Source organism: Dipodomys spectabilis, unplaced genomic scaffold (genome assembly GCF_019054845.1).
Source record: "Dipodomys spectabilis isolate Male_0828 unplaced genomic scaffold, ASM1905484v1 ptg000095l, whole genome shotgun sequence".
NCBI classification, from domain to species: domain Eukaryota; kingdom Metazoa; phylum Chordata; class Mammalia; order Rodentia; family Heteromyidae; genus Dipodomys; species Dipodomys spectabilis.
In genome coordinates, this window is record NW_024870772.1 from 25,623,262 (window position 1) to 25,643,345 (window position 20,084).

General features: G+C 36.9%; 1 protein-coding gene across 1 annotated transcript in view; it reads right to left on the reverse strand.

The window, feature by feature from the left end:
• Nucleotides 1-16,348, reverse strand: part of Rnf17 (ring finger protein 17) — a 101,050-nt gene extending 84,702 nt beyond the window's left edge. The window contains 5 exon segments of the mRNA XM_042685665.1: nucleotides 1,215-1,295; nucleotides 2,825-2,933; nucleotides 6,482-6,570; nucleotides 14,002-14,096; nucleotides 16,219-16,348. Of these exon segments, the coding sequence (XP_042541599.1) occupies nucleotides 1,215-1,295; nucleotides 2,825-2,933; nucleotides 6,482-6,570; nucleotides 14,002-14,096; nucleotides 16,219-16,348 (504 nt within the window).
• Nucleotides 16,349-20,084: the final 3,736 nt, after the last annotated feature.

Here is a 20,084-nt window from a genome sequence, read left to right on the forward strand (position 1 = left end):
ATGGGATAAATCAATTTCTCTTTGAAAAAGAAAGGGGAAGAAGGTAGCCTGTTTGGGGCTGAATTGTACCCCTTCCAAATTCAGATGTTAAAAGTCTTATCCCAGTTCATGTACCAAATTTGCTTTTCTTATTACACTAAGTATTTTATTACCTTATAACTGCTTTTCATCACACGTAGCATTCATTTTTTTCCTTTTTCTCAATGTTTTTCTTACAATTCTCTGTCCTCTTTTCATATTTCTTTTTGTGGTGCTGATACTGAGACAAGTTCAAGGTCTGTGCTCTCATTTAGCTTTCTTACTCATGACTGGAACTCTACTACTTGACGCTTGCCTCAAGTTCCTTTCATTTCTGTTTAGAAACCTGACTATTTATAGTGACTATTAGCTAATCAAAATGTCTTGTCCAGTCAGGCATTGGTGGCTTATGCCTATAATCTTGGCTTATTTAGGAGGCTAACATCTGATGGTGGTTCAAAGCCATCTCAGGCAGGAAATTCTGAGAGATGTTTTACTTTTTGTCAGTTATGGGGCTTGAACTTAGGGTCTAGGCACTGCCTCTGGGCTCTTTTATTCAAGGCTAGCACTCTACTACTTGAACCATTTCCAGTTTTCTGGTGGTTAGCATTAAGTATCTCACAGACTTTCCTGCCCAAGCTGGCTTTGAATTGCAATCCTCAGATCTTAGCCTCCTGAGTAGCTAGGATTATAGGCATGAGCCACTGGTGCCTGCTCTGTGAGACTCTTATCTACAATGAACCACCTAAACAAGCCGGAAGTGGAGCTTTGGCTCAAGTGACAGTGTGCTAGCCTTGGGTGAAAAAGCTCAGAGACAGCATCCAGGCCATGAGTTCAAGCTCTATGATCATTGCTGGGTGTTTAAGAGCTTGTTCTTTGTCAGTAACTATCTTTTGCCAGTTAGAAAAGGCTCATAATGACAATGAACAAATGCTAGAAAGATTTATCTGTGATGCTTCTAAGAACAACATTCAGCTCACAGAAAAGTAAACTTCATGGTTCCTTAATAATCTCCAATTTTTTTAGGCTCTTAATGAACAACTATCTAATTTTGGCAGTCCACAAGGGGAGTTTTCCATTCTTTTGTATGTTTATTATTAGATTATCAATGCTAAATTCTAACATCAGTGGTAACACATTCAAACGGATTACAATGCTTCACTTTATGATGAATCTTAATCATCCAAAATACTTACTTTTATAGAAATATTTAATTGCTCAAAATTACAGCCTGCTATTTTCAATGCTTCATCAATTTCTTCTGTAGTTTTAGTTTCCTAAGAGGGAACCATATACAAAATGTAAAAATAGGTATTTAGAAAATATAATTGTGGGTGGAGGTGGGAGAGAAAAACTGAGAGAAAAGGGGCGACACTGTCCAAAAAGAAATGCACTCTTTACCTGACTTATGTAAGTGTAAACCCCTTTGTACACCGCCTTTATAACAATTACATAAGATAGATGTTCAGATACAATATATTATAGTTACAAAACCTCCAAGCTACCATTTGGTATTATAAGCCCAATACAGAGTCACTGCAAATTCTGAAAACAAGCAACAACAATGACAATCCTAATCTTGCTTATCTAGAACTACAAACCATTCACATTTCACACCTTTGATTATAGCATATTAGATTGTTTTCCTAAAAAGATTTTCAACCTACCTACATATATCTATATACATACTTTTATGACCATATACAGAGAGCAAGCATATTTTTTGAATACATGTATGAAACACATACCTTAAAAATATACATATACTTTTTGAATATACACACACTTTTTTAAGCAAGAGCCTCGCTATGTAGTCCAGGTTAGCCTTAACTTGTGTTTCTCTTGCCTCAGTTGCTCACCATATCTGACCTTTAACTATTTTGGGGAATATGCTTTGTATCCAGTTTTTAAACTAAAAATTATCTTAGACACACCATGTCAATTAATGTACACATACGAAAATTATAGTGGCTCTGTGAAGATTTAAACTGGAACTAAAATAAACCAAGATTAAGAGCAACTCCACTTTCCCAACTCCTTAATAATCGTAACAAAAACTTCCAAGTTATTCAGTTGCATTTTAGAGTCTGTTGTATTTCTAATCTCAAATTAATATAGTATGAAAATTTAAGCCGGGCGCTGGTGGCTCACGCCTGTAATCCTAGCTACTCAGGAGGTTGAGATCTGAGGATCCAGGTTCAAAGCCAGCCCGGGAAGGAGAGACCGTGAGACTCCTATCTCCAATAAACCACCAGAAAACCGGAAGTGGCGCTGTAGCTCAAGAGGTAGAGCGCTCGCCATGAGCTACAAAGCTGAGGGACAGCGCCCAGGCCCAGAGTTCAAGCCCCACGACCGACAAAAAAAAAAAAAGAAAATTTATCAAGAACAGGTAAAATTCACTCTCCAGTAACAATGATATCAACAACAAATGCAATAAAGCCTTTAGACTGCCATTAGAATAACTGCAAAACTACATTTAGAATTTAGAAACTTGTACTTGGTACATAGTTTTCATAAAATCCGAATTTGGTAACTTAAGTTTAAAGGGAAGATGATACATTCAAGTAGTTAAAAAAAACAGAAGAGTCAAAGGGCTGCCACAGAAGAAAAGAGGAATGTTTAAGCATAGGTTAGGATTTGTGCAATTGGAGAGAAAAACAATGGGCAAAGCAAAGAGTTGGTTTACCTCTATTCTCCTTAAATGTCCAAGAATCTACAATTACAGAAACCTGAAGAAAAAGTAAAGCTACCAAAGATAGAGCCAAATGTTTGATTCATTGTACTTCATGATCACCATTTTTCATACCGATATCATGGCTGAGTTCAAAAAAGTCTTTTGTATGGAGGCTGATTGTTCTACACCAATATTTAGCTGATTATCGGCCTTCTTTATGTCTGGAGAGCAATTTTTTAGTCTGTGAAAAGTCAAGCACATTATTTGAAATGCTATCAGGAATGTTAACATGTTTAAATCGGCTTTTTCATTGTCTATCAAAAATTCATACGGCATATACAACAACAGATTTCTGATTATCTTTTAGAGAATTCAAGAATAAGTATGCTTTCATATAAACTTAATTTTAATTAGGAATTCAATTTCTTAACCAATTCCTAAACATAATGGCTTGAAGTTATATATTGTATTTTAATGTCATAGTCATCTCTTTAACCTGTTTTGGTAGCAATATCAATAATGAAGTATCTTAAGCTCAATTAAAATAAGACATACACACAAACTAAAATATCGAAATAGGTTTTACATGTATACTGATATGCTTCAATGATTTATAAACACATAATGTTAAATGTTAATTGTAAAGAAAAGTAAATTCTCCTTTCTACAGAAGCCAATTTTCCCAATTTTTATCTTTATATCTTATCTCTACCGGCAAGAAAAAGTGTCTGTTAATCATAATCATAAATTAATAAACATATAATTTATGGAAGTATAGTATTTTTTTCTTATAAAGAGAAATACGAGACCAAATAATTTTAAAACGTTCTATTATTTTTTAAAGTAAATATTTATGTTTTTGTTTTCTGTTGTATTTTTGCAACAGAGTCTTACTACTAAGTACCCTGAGCCAGCCTCCAACTCTCCAACTTTCTACACTATTGCAAGCACAGAGATTACAGGTGTCTACTACCATTCCTGGTAATATTCATGTTTTGAAATCATATTTGAGTACTTACTCTTATTTAATTTTGATTTCAAAATTTAAAGATGAATCAGTTGAAAAATAATGCAATTTAAAAATACATAAACTTTTAAGTCAAATTTCATTAAAAACTAGAATTTTCACTAATTAAATATGCACGGAGAATTTAATTTTAAAAGTGGCAATGTGAAACAAATTTGGAGACTTTCTGGTTAAACTCATCTACTTCTAAAAGTGCTAACACAGGTACTTAGACAAGAGTACTATCTGATTTGGCTTGCATCTTGTTTGTCTTAGGGGAAGCAAAGAAGATTGGATTGGTCTTTATACATACCAACAATTGGCTAGTATAGAGGCTGCATGCCACCTCTGTTGAGGATAAACCTTCTTCCTCTTTCACACTACTTACTATTTACTGTTTAAACTCAGTCTATGTTACTTAGGGGTCATCTGCTTGACTTTTGCAAGTATTCAATTTGGAAGCCCTATAATTGATTTAAAAATATCTACTGTGGGGTGCTGGTGGCTCACACCTGTAATCCTAGCTACTCAGGAGGCTGAGATATGAGGATCGCGGTTCAAAGCCAGCCCTGACAGGAAAGTCCGTAAAACTCTTACGTCCAATAAACTACCAGAAAACCGGAAGTGGTGCTGTAGCTCTAGTGGTAGAGCACTTGCCTTGAGCTGAAGAGCTGAGGGACAGCGCTCATGCCCAGAGTTCAAGCCCCACGACTGACAAAAAAAAGAATCTACTTCATGGTATCAAGACCTATGTCCAATGACTCACAAAGAGCTAGGATTAATAAAGGTTATTCTAATCACTGGCACAAAGCTCATGGAAGAATTTAACTGATAAAATATATTAATATAATTGGCAAGAAGTAGTGCCATTCAATATACCTAAGTTCTTAATCTGGTTCCGTCAATACCAGTGGCCAATCTTAGCTAAGTGATTTTTCAATTCAAAGAACTATAAATCATTCTTCTTTCCCTCCCTGGCTCCTTTTTTTTGCCAGTCCTGGGGCTTGAAAACTCAGGGCCTGGGCACTGTCCGTAAGCTTCTTTGTACTCAAGGTTAGCACTCTACTACTTAAGCCACAGCACCAATCTAGCTTTTTCTGAGTAGTTTATTGGAGTGAGTCTCATGGACTTTCCAGCCTGGGCTGTCTTCGAACCACTATCTTCAAATCTCAGCCTCCTGAAGTAGGATTACAGGCGTGAACCACTGGCACCAAGCTCCTCTCTCCTTTTTGTATGCCAACACTGAGGCCTAACTCAGGACCTCACACTCTCAGCCACACATTTAGTACTTGTTTTCTGCTAGAAATGAGAGCTTCTAAATTTGTCTTTAGACGAGATCCTCAGATCTCAGCCTCCTGAGAAACTAGGACTATAGATGTAACCCAGCTTTTTTGATTCCTTCCTAAGCACCTATTGCAGTCTGAAAAGAGAAAAACTGTGGTCTTCATGTGAAAAGCCAAAAATTCTAGTTTAAAGAATTTGAGATTTTAATTGGGTAAACAATGAAGAAATAGATATATCACAAAGAAGAGTCTAGAAATGGTAAAGAAACAAAACAGAACAAGAGAATGATCTGGTAATAACAGAAGACAGGTTATAAAATAGAAGATGTTATGAGAGAATCTGTAAGAGATAAAATGAATTGCAATGTGAGGAGTTGGGATGCGTCACTTTGTATCTTTTATACAATTAGGAAGTTTCAAATGAGATTGTTCCTTGGAAGATGCTATATTTTTTATTCCCAGCATAGTAATGACATTAAACATACATTAAAATACCATCTATGGTGCAGAACAATGGAAGGGTGACATTGATCAAGATGCACTGCACTCATAACCTGACTTATGGAATTGTAACCTCTTTGTACAACTATTTAGTAACGAAAAAATTTTTTAAGAGGCCAAGGAAGAGCTCAAGTCCCTCTACTGTCATAAAAAATAAATTACAGAAAGTGGTTCAAGTGGTAGAGTACAAATTTTGAGTGAAAAAGGTTAAGGGGCAGTGCTCAGGCCCTGTGCCAGGCTGTAAGTTCAAGCCTCAATAGCAGCAAAAAAAAAAAGTTACAAAATTAAATTCTACCATTTTGATACCATATTTCAGCCCAGAGCCATCTCTAAAGGTAAATTTAGATTATGCGATTTCAGAAAAACTATGGCAAATATTAAAATACCATGTGTCAAAATACTATGTTTTTATCATCTCACAAACCTGTTACATGATTACAAGATACATGATTACTCTGTATCTTGTACCAGGGATAGAGAAATGGGCCGACTATGAAGGGAGAAACAAATATAAACAACTAAATACACTACAAAGAAACATAATGGTTGTCTCTAGCCCAGGTACTGTTTTCTTAAAAACAATCTCTATTACTAATTCGAAGAGAACATTAATCTTTACATGTTCCAAATTCTTATGAAAAGATGGAAAAATGAATAAAAGAATCCCAAAGTTATGTCCTTTCTATACATCACCACTCTTTAGACCAACAGAAAAATAAGTATTTTTTTTTTTCTGTCAATTACTTTCATCATTCAGTAAAAGGTTTTTGCTAGTAATGTTTTCTGAGCTTCTCATTTGGATGTAGCAAATCTTTTTTTCTTCACTGTAAATAAACTAATGTTGCTTCTTGAAGAACCACAAATTATGAATTTATATAACATGGTACACATAATAGATTAGACATACTTATCTAAAAATGACATTTTACCAGTAATTCTAAAATTATTTCAGAAATATTTTGAACTTTAAATATAAAATAAATGCACACAAGAACATACATTTTGGGTTGTACTTTGTCCATAGAAGAATCTTCTTTACTACCGTCTGTTGGGTAGTATCCTTGTCTTGTATTTACTGTTGTAGCAACCTTGGAACAAAAGATTTAAAAATAAAAATAAGCACAAAGGTATTCAATAAATCCCATTTATTAATAATTCAAACAACTATGTTCAGTGTGCCATTCAAAGATAAAACTGATAACCTTATACATCATGAAATCTCCTTTAAATCAAAGGAAAAAGTATGTATTCAAGATATTTTTACCCCATTTTAATATCTAAAAATCAGTATCCTGTCAAATATTAAAAATAAACTATTTCATTCCTCTACAATTCTAAGGGAAATAAATACCTGTAAAATACTTTAAAATTTACTATAAAAGTATCCAATAACATTGTTACATATTCAAAACTACAAATTTTCTAGAAATAACTAGTATAAACTTTAATAGTAATTTATTGGAGGTCATAAAACAAAAATTTTCCAGGTACTATGGCTTGGTCATAGGGCCTTGTGCTCTTGCTTGTTTTCTTCTGCTCAAGGCTGGTACTCTACCACTTAACACTCCTCCACTTCCAGGAACTGAATAAATAAGGGAATCACGCAGGTTTCTGTAGACTTAATATCCTAAATTGCATCTAATACATTATATAGTTCTATTAAGTTTACATAAGAAAACGTGCTATTTTAAGATGTGGATGTATGTGTGCTGGTCCTAGGCTCGAACTCAGCCTGGGCATTTAACTGTCCCTGAGCTTTTGTGCTTAACGCTAGTAATCTACCTATGAGCCATACCTCTACTTCTGGCTTTTTTGGTAGTTATTTGGATATGTGTTTCATAGAGCTGGTTAAGAACTTCAATCCTCTTATCTCAGCCTCATGAGTAGCTAGGATTACAGGCATGAGCCACCGATACCCAGCCTGTCATAAGATTTTTAATGTACAACAATAGAGATTTATCCCTATTTATTTCTATTGACTATTATAAAGCTACTGTAATTAAAGCACTAAAGTTTCACTGGCATAATTAGCAGAATAAAGTCTTTAAAAAGGCTTACCTATGGGAACTTAATATGGAATATAAGTGTCATTTCAATACTAGTGTCCATTCAATTAAGTGGAAGGATTATTAAGTGGTATGGGAAAGTCAGGTGATCATTCTAAAAAACAGCTATACACTCACATTCCAATATATAAAATACAAAAGAGCCAGGCTCTAGTGGTTCATTACTCTAATCCTAATTACCCAGTGGATCACTACTTAAGTCTGTGATATTGTTTCTAAAAAAAAAGCTAGCAAATTTCAGGCCTTGAGACATGGCTTAAGTGAAAAAGAGTTCCAGTCAAAGCTGGGCACTAGTGGCTCATGCCTGAAATGCTAGCTACTCAGGAAGTTGAGATCTGAGGATCATGGTTTGAGGCCAGCCTGGCAGGAAAATCTGTGAGATTCGTCTCCAATTAACCACCAGAAAACCAGAAGTGGCTCAAAGTGTAGAATACTAGCCTTGAACAAAAGGGCTAAGGGCAGAGCCCAGGCCCAAATTCAAACCTACAGTTCCAGTCAGAACAAGACAAACAAACATAAGGCCCTAAGTTTAAACCCCAGTAACACACACACACACACACAATTAAACACACCCTGAACAACTAAGGTACTGTTTATCAATATAAATACCAAGAAGTGGAAACATGTTTTGGGTGAATAGGCACAGGAATTGGAGGAGGAAGGGTGAGTAAATGTAGTCATTATATTCAAGGTACTAATATTATGTAAAATATTCAAGGTACTAATATTATGTAAAAATTAAACTATGTAACTTCAGAGTAGGGACAGGAGGGAGAAAATGGAGAACTAAGGAAGGGGTAATACTAAGAAACATTGTACTCATAACCTGACTTATGGAATTGTAACTCCTTTGTACAACTATTTAAGAATAAAATATATATAAAGCAAAAAATAACTTAAAAATCTGTAAGTCAGATATATAAAACACTTCATAATTTCAGTAGTAGTACATGAATTACAATTTAAAACAAGTCATTTTTTCTTATCCATCAAATTACTATATGAAAAGAATAGGACAAGTCCAAGCATGGATTTCTTTTGGATCTATAAATGACAACCTTACTGATAACTTTTTTTTGGTTTTGGAAGGGTTTGAGAAATGTGAAAAATTATAGTGAAAAAGATTTTAAAGTTAACTAAATGTGTATTCATGAAGGGATTACTGTATCAGTTAAGAAAATTATTGCATTTATATGTAAAGGTTTATTATATAGCCATTACAATCTTATAGTGAATGTTGAAAGGCAGTTACTAAATATTAGGAAATTTTACTAAATTTTAGGAAATATACATTTTTAGTGGGGAACAAAATGTTATTTCACAACTTTGATGTGCTAGCTGTGTTACCTTAAAGTTTTACTTTTAATAAATCATAATGGACAGTATTTTTAAGCACACTCCCACAAAATTAGGGACTAAACACAAATTATATTAAAATTTCTAATTACAAAATTTACACCTCTAGTTAATCCCCTTTTGGCTTAGCATTTCATAGTATAGTCTAATGTTCCTGCAAGCATATTTGATATGTTTCTTCAAGATAGCTTAAGAAAATATTAAATATAAATGACTGAACAAATTTCAGTTAAAATTATATGAGGCCAGGTTCTGATGGCTCATACCTGTAATCTCCTAGCTACTTAGGTGGGTAAAAGCTGAGGGTCATGGCTTGAAACCAGCCTGGGCAGGAAAGTCCATTTGACTCTTATTTCCAACTAACCACACTAAGGAAAGTTGGAAGTGGATCTATGACTCAAGTGGTAGAATGCTAGCCTTGAGCACAAAAGCTCAGGACCCTGAATTCAAGCCTTAGGACTTGTAAAACAATTCTATTCCTTACACCTTGTCATTTATATGTGGTCATTTTTATTAGTGTCCATTAATTGTATAATAGTTTCATTGTGACATTTTAATACTTATATATACTTTGGTCATATTCAAACACCTATAATTCTCCCTTATTCCCTTTTCTTTTCTTCCCTTAATCTTTCCATTCTCAAAATGTCCCTCTTCCACATTCACATCTTTTTTCCTCCTCTACATTCCAAATTTAATAAATGTTTTGTCTATTGGTCTGACTTAATGATATGCTTTACAAGGCTTTACCATCCAACATCATAGGATTATGATTTCTTCTACTTTATAGGTTGCAAATTTTATGTAGTAGTATTTCTCATGGGATTTTAATAATATGTGTTGTCTATTGGTCGAAAGAATTATCTTTTACTCTCGTAATCAGATTTAAAAAAAGGAAAAATCAGAGATGTTAGCATGATCCTATCACAGAACAAAAGCTGCCATTTTGCTGTATAAAGTTAGAGTGGTTATTATTAACCATTAATATAATAAACAAGAAGGTCATCAAAAAACATATAACTAGAAAAAATAAAGATTGGCTAACAAATCCACATTTACCAAACCCGAGTAACAAAAGTACTTCTATTAATCTTGAACTTTTGGCTCAAGTTTGAAATAAATAGTACTACCTAGGAAATGGCACTGTGGCTCAAGTGGTAGAGTACAAGCCTTGAGCAAAAGAAGATCAGGGACAGTGCCCAGGCCCTGAGTACAAGGCCCAGGACTGGCAAAAAATATATATATAGTACCACCTAGGTTAAGCATTCCACATTAAAGATACATTACAAATAAATCATATGCAAAAGTTTCTAAATCTCACTTTTTAGAGGACACGTATCATGCAAAATCAATTACATTCCTTAAATTTAAATTGTTAACTAATTTGGACTAGATTCTTCCGCTTTTCTCTATACTATATTCTCAAAATAAAAATCTAATCATTACTTATCATTCCCTAAGAATCTAAACTTTAAAAGAGTAAACAAAGTCAAGCAAAGGCTCATACCTTTACTCATAGCTACTCAACAGGCAAAGATCAGTGGATACCAAGGCCAGCCTGGAAGACTCCCTTTTCAACAGTAAAGCCAGGCACTGTGTTTTGCATTTGTGATCTTACATTGAGGTCTAAGACTGGTCGCAGGCAGAAATAGGGGATCCTATACTAAGACTAACTAAAGTAAAAGAGGGCTAAGATTGGTCCAAGTGGTAGAGCACCTGCCTAAAAGCCCAAGTCCTCCAGTCAAACCCTAGTCTCTCTCTCTCCCCTCCAGTCAAACCCTAGTCAGTCACACACACACACACACACACACACACACACACACACACACACACACACACACACACACACACACACACACACACACACACACACACACACACACACACACACACACACACACACACACACACACACACACACACACACACACACACACCAGGACTTACAATAAGAATGGTAACAATTTCAAAGTTTCTTGAACGACTTTTAAATAGTGACCAGCAAGTGCATTTGAATAATCTAGATATAGTTACATGCCGATCACGTGGAGTTGGGGTGGAGAAGGGAAGAATAAGCCCACTTCCCAAAGAGCTAGAATAAGACTAGTCAAAATAGTAAAACAGACTTACCAAAACCCTAAAATAAAAACCTTGATCTATAAATAGAAACTGATTTTATCTGAAGCCTTTAAGAAATATGATTTGCAATCACGAAACATGAAACCATCTAGCACAAAAGGCAAAAAAAAAGGTTATCATAAAATTTACTTTTTGAACATCAGAACAGGATGGACATGAGCAGAGATGGTCCCAGAGGATTTCTTCTTCCTTTTAGCTTATTCTTCCCTCACCACAACATTGAATCTGTCAGGGGCTACCATCACAATTATAGGAGGGCTTTCTCTTAAGTATTTAACCTGTTACATCTGAGGAACCCCATGTTAAAAAAAAGGGAAGGATATAGGAATTTCCCAAAACAAAAGATGTAACCTGTAATTTCAAAATAGTCATCTAATATGTACATTTTTGTTGTCATTAAAACTTAAAAAAACTCAAAACAGAATGTATGTTTAGGCTGACTTTGTCTGAAGGTGTAGGGAACTTGCCTAACAAGTTCACGGCTTTGAATTCAAAAAAAACACACACACACAAGAAACAAAGAAACATTTCATAAATTACAGTATTTTTTCTATGTCTACCCTGTAAACCAATTAATCCACAACTAAATAATGAAGGGTTATTTTTAGTGGTTGGGAAGATTGTAGAGAACTTTTATTTTACTCTTTACATCATATTCAATTATTAGAGCAGGTGTTATCTCTATTACAAATGAGGACACTGACAAAACAAGAACAGTATTCTAGGTCTTATGCCTCCATATTGTCTACTGTATTGGCATTGAAAGCAATTGTTTGTGGTTTACAGACAAAGAACTGAGAGACAAAGTCAACTTTCCAGGAACATATTAACAACATTTATATTTGTAATAAATGCCGATCTATCTAGTAAATTTTTTAAAGCATTTTTTGGTTGTGGTGGCAGTACTGAAGTTTGAACTCAGGGACTCAAACTTGCTAGGCAGATACTCTACCACTGAGTCAGACCTTCAGCACTGGTTATTTTGGACATAGTCTCAATTTATTATTATTTTTTATTGTAAAAATGTTGTACAGAGGGGTTACAGTTACATGAGTAGGGTAATGAGTACATTTTATAGCCAGCATTGTTACCTCCTCCTTTATTTTCCCCCTACCATCACTTCCCTCCCCACCTCCTCCCCCCTTCCCCCCACAGCCTTGAATTTTGCTTGGGGGCGTGCCTGTGACATGATACCTATTTTAGGCTTCTTGGTGTAAGCAGAATAACAAGTATGCATCCCTGCACCTGCTCTCAGTTGAAAAGGAATGCTGAGAATTTTTCTGCCCAGGCTAGCCTTAAACTTTGATTTTTCCCAATCTCAAATACATGTATAAGATACTATGCCTTGCTAATTTTGTTGTTGTTGTGTTGGTCGTGGGGCTTGAATTCAAGGCCTAGGTGCTGTCCCTGGACTTTTACATTCAAGGATAGCACTACCACTTTGGATCCACAGTGCCACTTCTGGTTTTCTGGTGCTTAACTGGAGATAAGAGTTTCATGGGCTTTCTTCCAACTGTGGTCCTCAGATCTCAGGCTACTGTGTAGCTAGGATTATAGGCATGAGCCACTGGTGCCCAGCTTAATTTTTTTTTTCTTGTTGGTCGTGGGGTTTGAACTCAAGACCAGGGTACTGTCCCTTAGCTCTTGTGCTTAAGGATATCACACTGAGCCATAGCACCACTTCCAGTTTTCTGGTGGTTAACTGGAGATAAGTCTCACAAGGACTTTTCAGCCTGGGCTGGCTTCAAACTGTGATCCTCAGATCCCAGCCTCCTAACTAGCTAGGATTACAGCTTTGAGTTGGGCAAGGTGGCTCATGCCTGTAAATCTTAGCTACACAGGGGGTAGCAATTGAGATGACAGAATTTCCAGGTCAGCCCAGGTAAAATGTTAATGAGACCTCCATCTCAACCAACCATCAAGGTATGGTGGCATGCACTTGAATCCTAGCTACTAGAATACATAGGTAGGATAATCAGGTCTGAGGCTAGCTCCAGACAAAAACACAAGAACTTATCTGGAAAAACAATTGAAAAAGGGTAGGAACGTAGCTCAAATGGCAGAGTGCCTTCCTAGCAAGCTTAAGGCCCAGAGTTCAAACCCAAGTGCACACAAAAAGACTCCAAACTCCAAATAATAGATTATTAATTTGTTCTCATTCTTACTGGTCAATACATTTTAGTGCTCATGAAAGTATTTGTATTTAGTATCTCTGAAGTAAATATTAACATTAGGCAGTTGTCTTGTTTCCCTGTTTTTTATCTTTTCAACAGTGAAATATGTTAATTTTTTAATTGCTATTATAGGGGTGATACACAGAGAGATTATAGTTGCATATGTCAGGTAAATGAGCACATTTCTTTTTGGACAGTGTCACCCCTCCTGGTTTTTAATAGTATGACATTTCTACAAATGTAAATTTGATGATACACAAAGATTGCAAGAGAAGGGCTCAAAACTGGCTTTTATAGAATTGGTGTGGAAAAGACAGATAGGAATAAGGTTTCTGAAAGGAGTATGTTCCATTGAAATAAGGTAATTTTTCCACATAGTGTAGAGGCAAAATGTGTACATGATATGACCTCAATTTTTTTTTGGTTAAAAGTTTATTGAAGTTTTTATATATATATATATATATATGTATATATATATATATATTATTGTAAAGATACTGTACAGAGGGGTTACAATTACATCAGCAAGGTAATGAGTACATTTCCTATCGAGCATTGTTACCCCTCCTTTGTTTTTCCCCTACCATTCCTTTCCTCCCCACTTTGAGATGTTCTAAAATATAAGGGTAAACTTTTATCTTGTTAGGCTACTTTGCTTAGAGACTGAACCACCGAATCTACTGAACAACCAAAGTGCTACTCTAGTTAGGTTCTAACTAGAAGAAATGTTTTACTTAACACTTTTACCTTTAAAATTAGGCTGTAATATTCAATATGACCTTACCTCACAATCGGGACATTTAACTGTGTTGTATTCTTCAGTTACTAATAAGCACAGTTCACAAAAAGCATGTCCACACTGAAGATCATGGTGGCGACCTGTTGATGAAATTCTATCATCAATTAAACTTTTCCACAGCTTGTGAATATGAATGGCAGGTAATGATCTTAGGACAAATTCCCAAAGAATTCTATTTTCTAGGAAAAGATACCTACTTTAGTTAGAAATATGTGACTTTTTTGTGGGTTTTGTGTGTGTGCTTGTTTTGGTGCTTAAACTCAGGGGCTACCGGGCACAGTCCCTGAGCGGTTTTTCTGGGTTTTTTTTGCTCCAGGTTAGTGTTCTACCACTTAAGCCACACTCTACCCACCTGAGCCATGGCTCTATTTCTGGCTTTTTTGGGGGGAGAGGGAGTGGTTAATTGGAGACAGTCTCAAGACTTTCTTCCTGGGCTCCCTTTGAACCATGTTTCTCAAGTCAGCATGAGCCACCAGCACTTGAAAGAAATAGATTAATTTTAAACAGAAAATTCAAAGAGAAAGCTACAAAGTCAGCAGGAAGAGGAAAAGTCAACAAGCAAATCAGGCAGAGCTCTGCAGATTATTATTAAGTCAGTTATTTTGTATCTGTACTACTATGAATTTGCCATATTTTATAATCTTACGAAGTGCTCTAACATATTTCATCTACTTTTGTAAGTATCACAACTAAGTAGGTTGAGATTATTATATCCATCTTAAAGATGAGAAAACGGGCTGGGAAGGCAGCTCAGTGGTAGAGTGCTTGCCTTGCATACATGAGGCCCTGGGTTCGATTTCTCAGCACCACATAAGCAGAAAAAGCTGGAAGTGGTGCTGTGGCTCAAATGGTAGAGTGCTAGCCTTGAGCTGAAGAGCTGAGAGACAGTGTCAGGTCCAGAGTTCAGGCCCCATGACCAGCAAAAAGAGAGGAGAGAGAAGAGAGGAGAGAGAGAGAACATGGTGATTTGGCTAATTAAGCGGTGTGACACAGATTGCAAACTTCTGTTTCCAACTCCAGCCTTTTTTCAATTTAATCTTACTACCTTTGACTACTTTGTGATTTCCATCTTGTAAAGTGGTTAGGGAAAAGTCAATATGAAACACTTGCATGAATGCTCTTTTAATAATAATCTAACACATTTGGAAAGACAAACCAAATATTACCATACATATAGAACCCACATAAGATCATTTTCACAAACCTACTGTTTGTGGAAAGAAATACCAAAACCTTGGTTGCAAATCTATTCTCAAGATATAAAAAATACCAAGCAGAATTCGAAGTTGAATATAACATGTTTTAGTTATATAACTTCAAACTACTGCATTTTAAAGACTGTTTTTTTTTTTTTTGGCAAGAGAAAAGGAAACCAAAAAAAAAATCAGTCATTTTTACTAGCAAAAAGTTTAGTTTCTATTGAGTAACAATAATTGCACCAATTTGATTTTTTTAAAAAGCATTGTAATTTTCCTAGTAACTAACTGAAATGTGCTTACAACCATGCTGTCTTTTACACCTCTATTTAAACTCCAGAGATATTAGCAAACAAATCAAAATTCAAAACTTTTATAAAATCTTCTATGCTATACAAGCTGAAATAACCTATGGTATACTTAGCTTGCAAAGCGCTTTCATAATTCTATATAAACTCCTAATCTTCCAACTGAGTATTTCTAAAAACTGTAATCCCTGAGTATGGAAGAATCATTGGTTTTTAGGTCATGTTTAAGAACTTTAGTCTGTTATTCCCTCATTTACCTTTTCTATGTAGCAGCAGCTGTGTGATCAAAATCCCCACCAAAAACGGAGAGCTATAAATTCCCGTGTCCTATTATTGTCTGCTTAACACCTCCTACATCTCTAAAGAAGAGTGGATTCGGAATGTTCTTACACCACGAAGCTACAGACCTGCCTGCCTCAGTTTTGAGATAGTCCTGAGAAGGGTCGATGCAGGCCCAGTGAGCACTCCTGGCCTGGATGCCGGAGCAGCGGGGGAAGCTATGGGCCGAGTGGGGTGTCCCAGAAGCCCTTTCAGGGTTGGGCTGTGGCTCTGGGCCTACGCTGCACTTTCCTTGGACCTCAGGGCACGCGGATCTCTCGCCCCCCCCTCCCCCCGCCCTCAAAGAGGCCAAGCTACCATGCGGAGGGGGGGCAGCCTGCCCAGGGGAGGGAACACACAGCAAGCCTGGGGCACCTCACCAGAAGCACTGGACACCCTTCTTCCACACCCTGTGCACTGGATCTCAGCTGCACTCCACGGGTGACTCTTACATCCAACCTGCTGGTAGGGAGTCAAGGCAAGCCGAGCCCTCGAGGCTTCTGCCGCCATCACTCCTTTTGAGGTGAGGACCTGCGCCGTGTGCAAATCCCAGCGGCCCTGGCGGCAGTGATCAATCATTGGAGGCTCGTGGACACAGGTAGCCAATCACCAGGCCAGGAGGTGAGAGCCCGCCTTGAGGGTGGGGCCGAGGAGAGCGCGTGGGCTCTGCGATGACGTCCGAGCTGTTTTCAGTTTGGTTCTGGGGGGGCGGAGGCGGGAGTGGGGGAGGGGGGCCGGGTTCCAGGAAGGATGCCCTGGGGCAGACCCCGGACCATTGACTATTTCCAGTCTTTAACCAGATCGCCTTCACCTTGCGTGGTTCATTAAACTCAGGTTTTCTGTATTATTTCTTAAACCGTAGGTGAGTTCAAAAGCAGCGAACAATCCTTTCTATGGAAGCAGCCCCCCTTCACCAGTATATGTGGGGGGCCATCATAAACCCTGGGTTTGTGGTATTGAGAGCTTGACTAATGGTAGTCAGTGTGGGAGAGGCAATCTGGAGCTACCTTTTGGGTTGATCCAGTGAACAATTTCTAGCGAAGAGGAGATCATCACTGGTAACCCTTGCTGAACCTAATTTATGAAGGTAGTGAGCTGGGGCTGGGGGGACACTAAGACTTTATCAGTGAAAGATTTCTGCTTGAAAGACATGCAGCTGTGTACTTCAGAGGCAGCTCGTGTAAGTACCCCACGCGTCTTAGAAGCAGTAAGAATTACCGTAACTTGAAGAGATGCAGTGAATATGGTCTCCAGCGGTATGAAAAGGCTTCTGTTACACGTATAGGGTTTACACTGTATCTAAAAACTGTAGGAAATTTGGGGCTGGTGACTCACACCTGTAAGTCACGCCTATAATTCCACTTAGGAGGCTGAGATGTAAGCATTTTGGTTTTAAACCAGCCTGGGCAGAAAAGTCCATGAGACTCATCTCCAATTAACTACCAGAAAGCCAAAAGAGAAGCTGTGTATCAAGTGGTAGAGCACTAACTTTGAGCAAAAAAGCTAGAGGATGTCATCAAGGATCAGATTTCAAGCCCCAGTACCAGCACAAGAACAATACAACTATTATATGGACATAATATTTTTATTATATTATTAAATTATGTAATATCACTATTACCATTATAGAAATAAGCAGAAAATAAAGCATTCCAGGGTAAAAGAATATACAAGGGAGGAGGAACTATAGGTAGGAGATGCTGTGGCTTCTTCAGAATTTTTGGAGAGGTATATTGGGGAAGAATTTTGAAGGCTTAACTGTTGAGCTATGGAATTTGGACTTTGCCCTTTAAAGCAGTGGAATGCAGGGATAGTTGTGTGAACGAGGAAGTCATTTGGCAGCAAACTGTCAGGTGTATTCCCTAAAAAGCACCAGATGGTGCAAGATGGCCTTCAGCTGCTCAGAATAAATGGAGAGTAGAATTTTCTTTTGTTCCCTATATACTTTGTGTTTGTACCGTGTAAATGTGTCAAAAAGGGAACAAAAGGGGTTAAGGCATGTGTCTTAAGTGGCATAGCACCTACCTGCTTAACTCTGGGTTCAGAAAATAACAAAAGGTTTTCTGTTCAAAGGCTTACTCCTATGTGATCAAGTATTTTATATGTATGGGTGAAAATAGAATAATGAAATCCACTAAAACTGTAACAATAATGAGATGGATCACAGAACAGGTGAATTTGATCTAAGTACACTAAATGTATGCATAGAAATCACAATGAAAACCTTTGCTTATCCCTGCTTAAAAAAAAAGTTCTTGTACATTTGTTAAGACAATATTCCACGTAATGTGTTGACTATTCTATTCTACAGTTTAGTGTGTACGTACTATTCCCTGTTCCTCTTACTTGCAAAGTCCAGTCCTACCTTTTCATCAACCTGTATTCTCTTTATCCTGCGTGAGTCAGCTTTCTAATTTTGAAACCTTCTCATTTCTCCTTGTAGGAATTAGAATCTTTCTTGTAAAAGTGTGTTGCTTGACATAAGCACTGCCATTTAAGAGTAGCTGCCATTTTATAAGAAGCTATTTTGTTAAGTCATATCTGTTATATGAATTGTTTTTCTAAGGGCTGGACACGTGGTTTAAGTCGTAAGAGTGAGATGAGTAAGAATTGTTTTTCTGACCAGTGCCTGCATTGATCAGGTGTCCTGGTTTTGGTTAATGGCCTAGATACATACACTTTTGACCCCTTACAAACTAGCCAATCATGCAAGATTGTGAACCTAATTTGTGACCAATCATAATGAAGGCAGTAGCAGGAATAAAGCCTGGTAGTACATTTGCTTACTTGGCTTCCTATGAGTAGGATGTCTTTCTGCAAAAGTAAAAATTTTGCCTTTAGTGTTGATGTTCTTCCTATGTAACACCCCAATATGCAGAGATATCTCTGCTTGTGCTACTTTAGTAGCATGTAGCACCAATATTCTTTTCCAGCACGGTATCTCTCATACTTTTTGTTTGTTTTGCTTTTTGAATTAAGATTTTATCTTCCCTAAGTTGATTTCAAATTCCTGGATTCAAGGGACCTTTTCCCTCAGCTTCTACAGTGACTGGGAACACTGGTGTATAGCATCATTCTCAGCTTCTAGAGTTATCTATTGTGTGTGTGTGTGCATTTGTGTGTGCTCATATGCACTGGTACTGGGCTTGAACTCAAGCCTGGGTGCTCTCTTAGCTTTCTCTTTTCAAGGGTTGGCACTCTTCCATTTGAACAATACCACTACTTCAAGTTGTATTCTGGTTAAGTGGAGATAAGAGTCTCAAAGGTTGTCCTGCCCAGACTGGCTTCAAACCATGATCTTCGTATCTCAGCCTCCTGAATAACTAGGATTACAGTCATGAGACACCGGAGCCCAGCTTCCATTATCTCTTTCTTTGTTACTTTCTTCTTAGAAAAAGGACTCCGTTGTTCTGTATTGTATTCATTTTCATTTTCTAAATATTTTTTCTTTTCTAGTTTGCTTCCTTTTTTCCTCTTTCCTTCCCTCCCTTTCTCTTTCTCTCCTTCCTTTTCTTTCCCCCTCTCTCTTTCCCTCTTCCCTTCTTTCAGTCCTAAGGTTTGAATTCAGGTCCTCACACTTGCTAGGCATGCGCTGTACCTTCCATACCTTCAGTTCTTTATTGCTCTGCTTATTATTGACATTTGGTTTTACTCCCTACCTGGGCATGTGCCTGGGGATATATCTCATTATTTTCAGCCTCCGTTATAGCTAGAAAGACAGACATGCACCATTATGCCCAGCTTCTTCTACTGAGATGTACTCTTGTAGACTTTTCTGCCTCGGCTGGCTTTGGACCATAATCTTTCCATCCAGTCCCTAAAGTAGCAAGGGTTTATAGTTGTGAGTCACTGGCCACCTCTTTTTCTTATTCTGTTTCTCTGTGCTGTCTTTTGACTAATTTTTTGCAATATATGTTCCAGTTAATACTCTTTTCTGCTGGATCTAATCTACTGTTTAATATGACTATTGATTTTAAAACTTCACTGATCACATTTTTTTTAATTTTCAAATTTTCCTGATCTTTTTTCTCATATTTTCTATTTTATCTTTTACTCTGATACTTTAAAGTCACTTATTGTTTATATAACCTACATTCCTGAGTCATTGATTTCTGCAAGTTTTAATGTTTACTACCTTTCATTATGTATAGCAACTTTTTGAGGCATATGTTAGGGATTAGTTTTTCCAGACTTCTTTTTTTTCTTCTTCTTGATGCCCTAAGACACTGAATTTACAATTATTTTA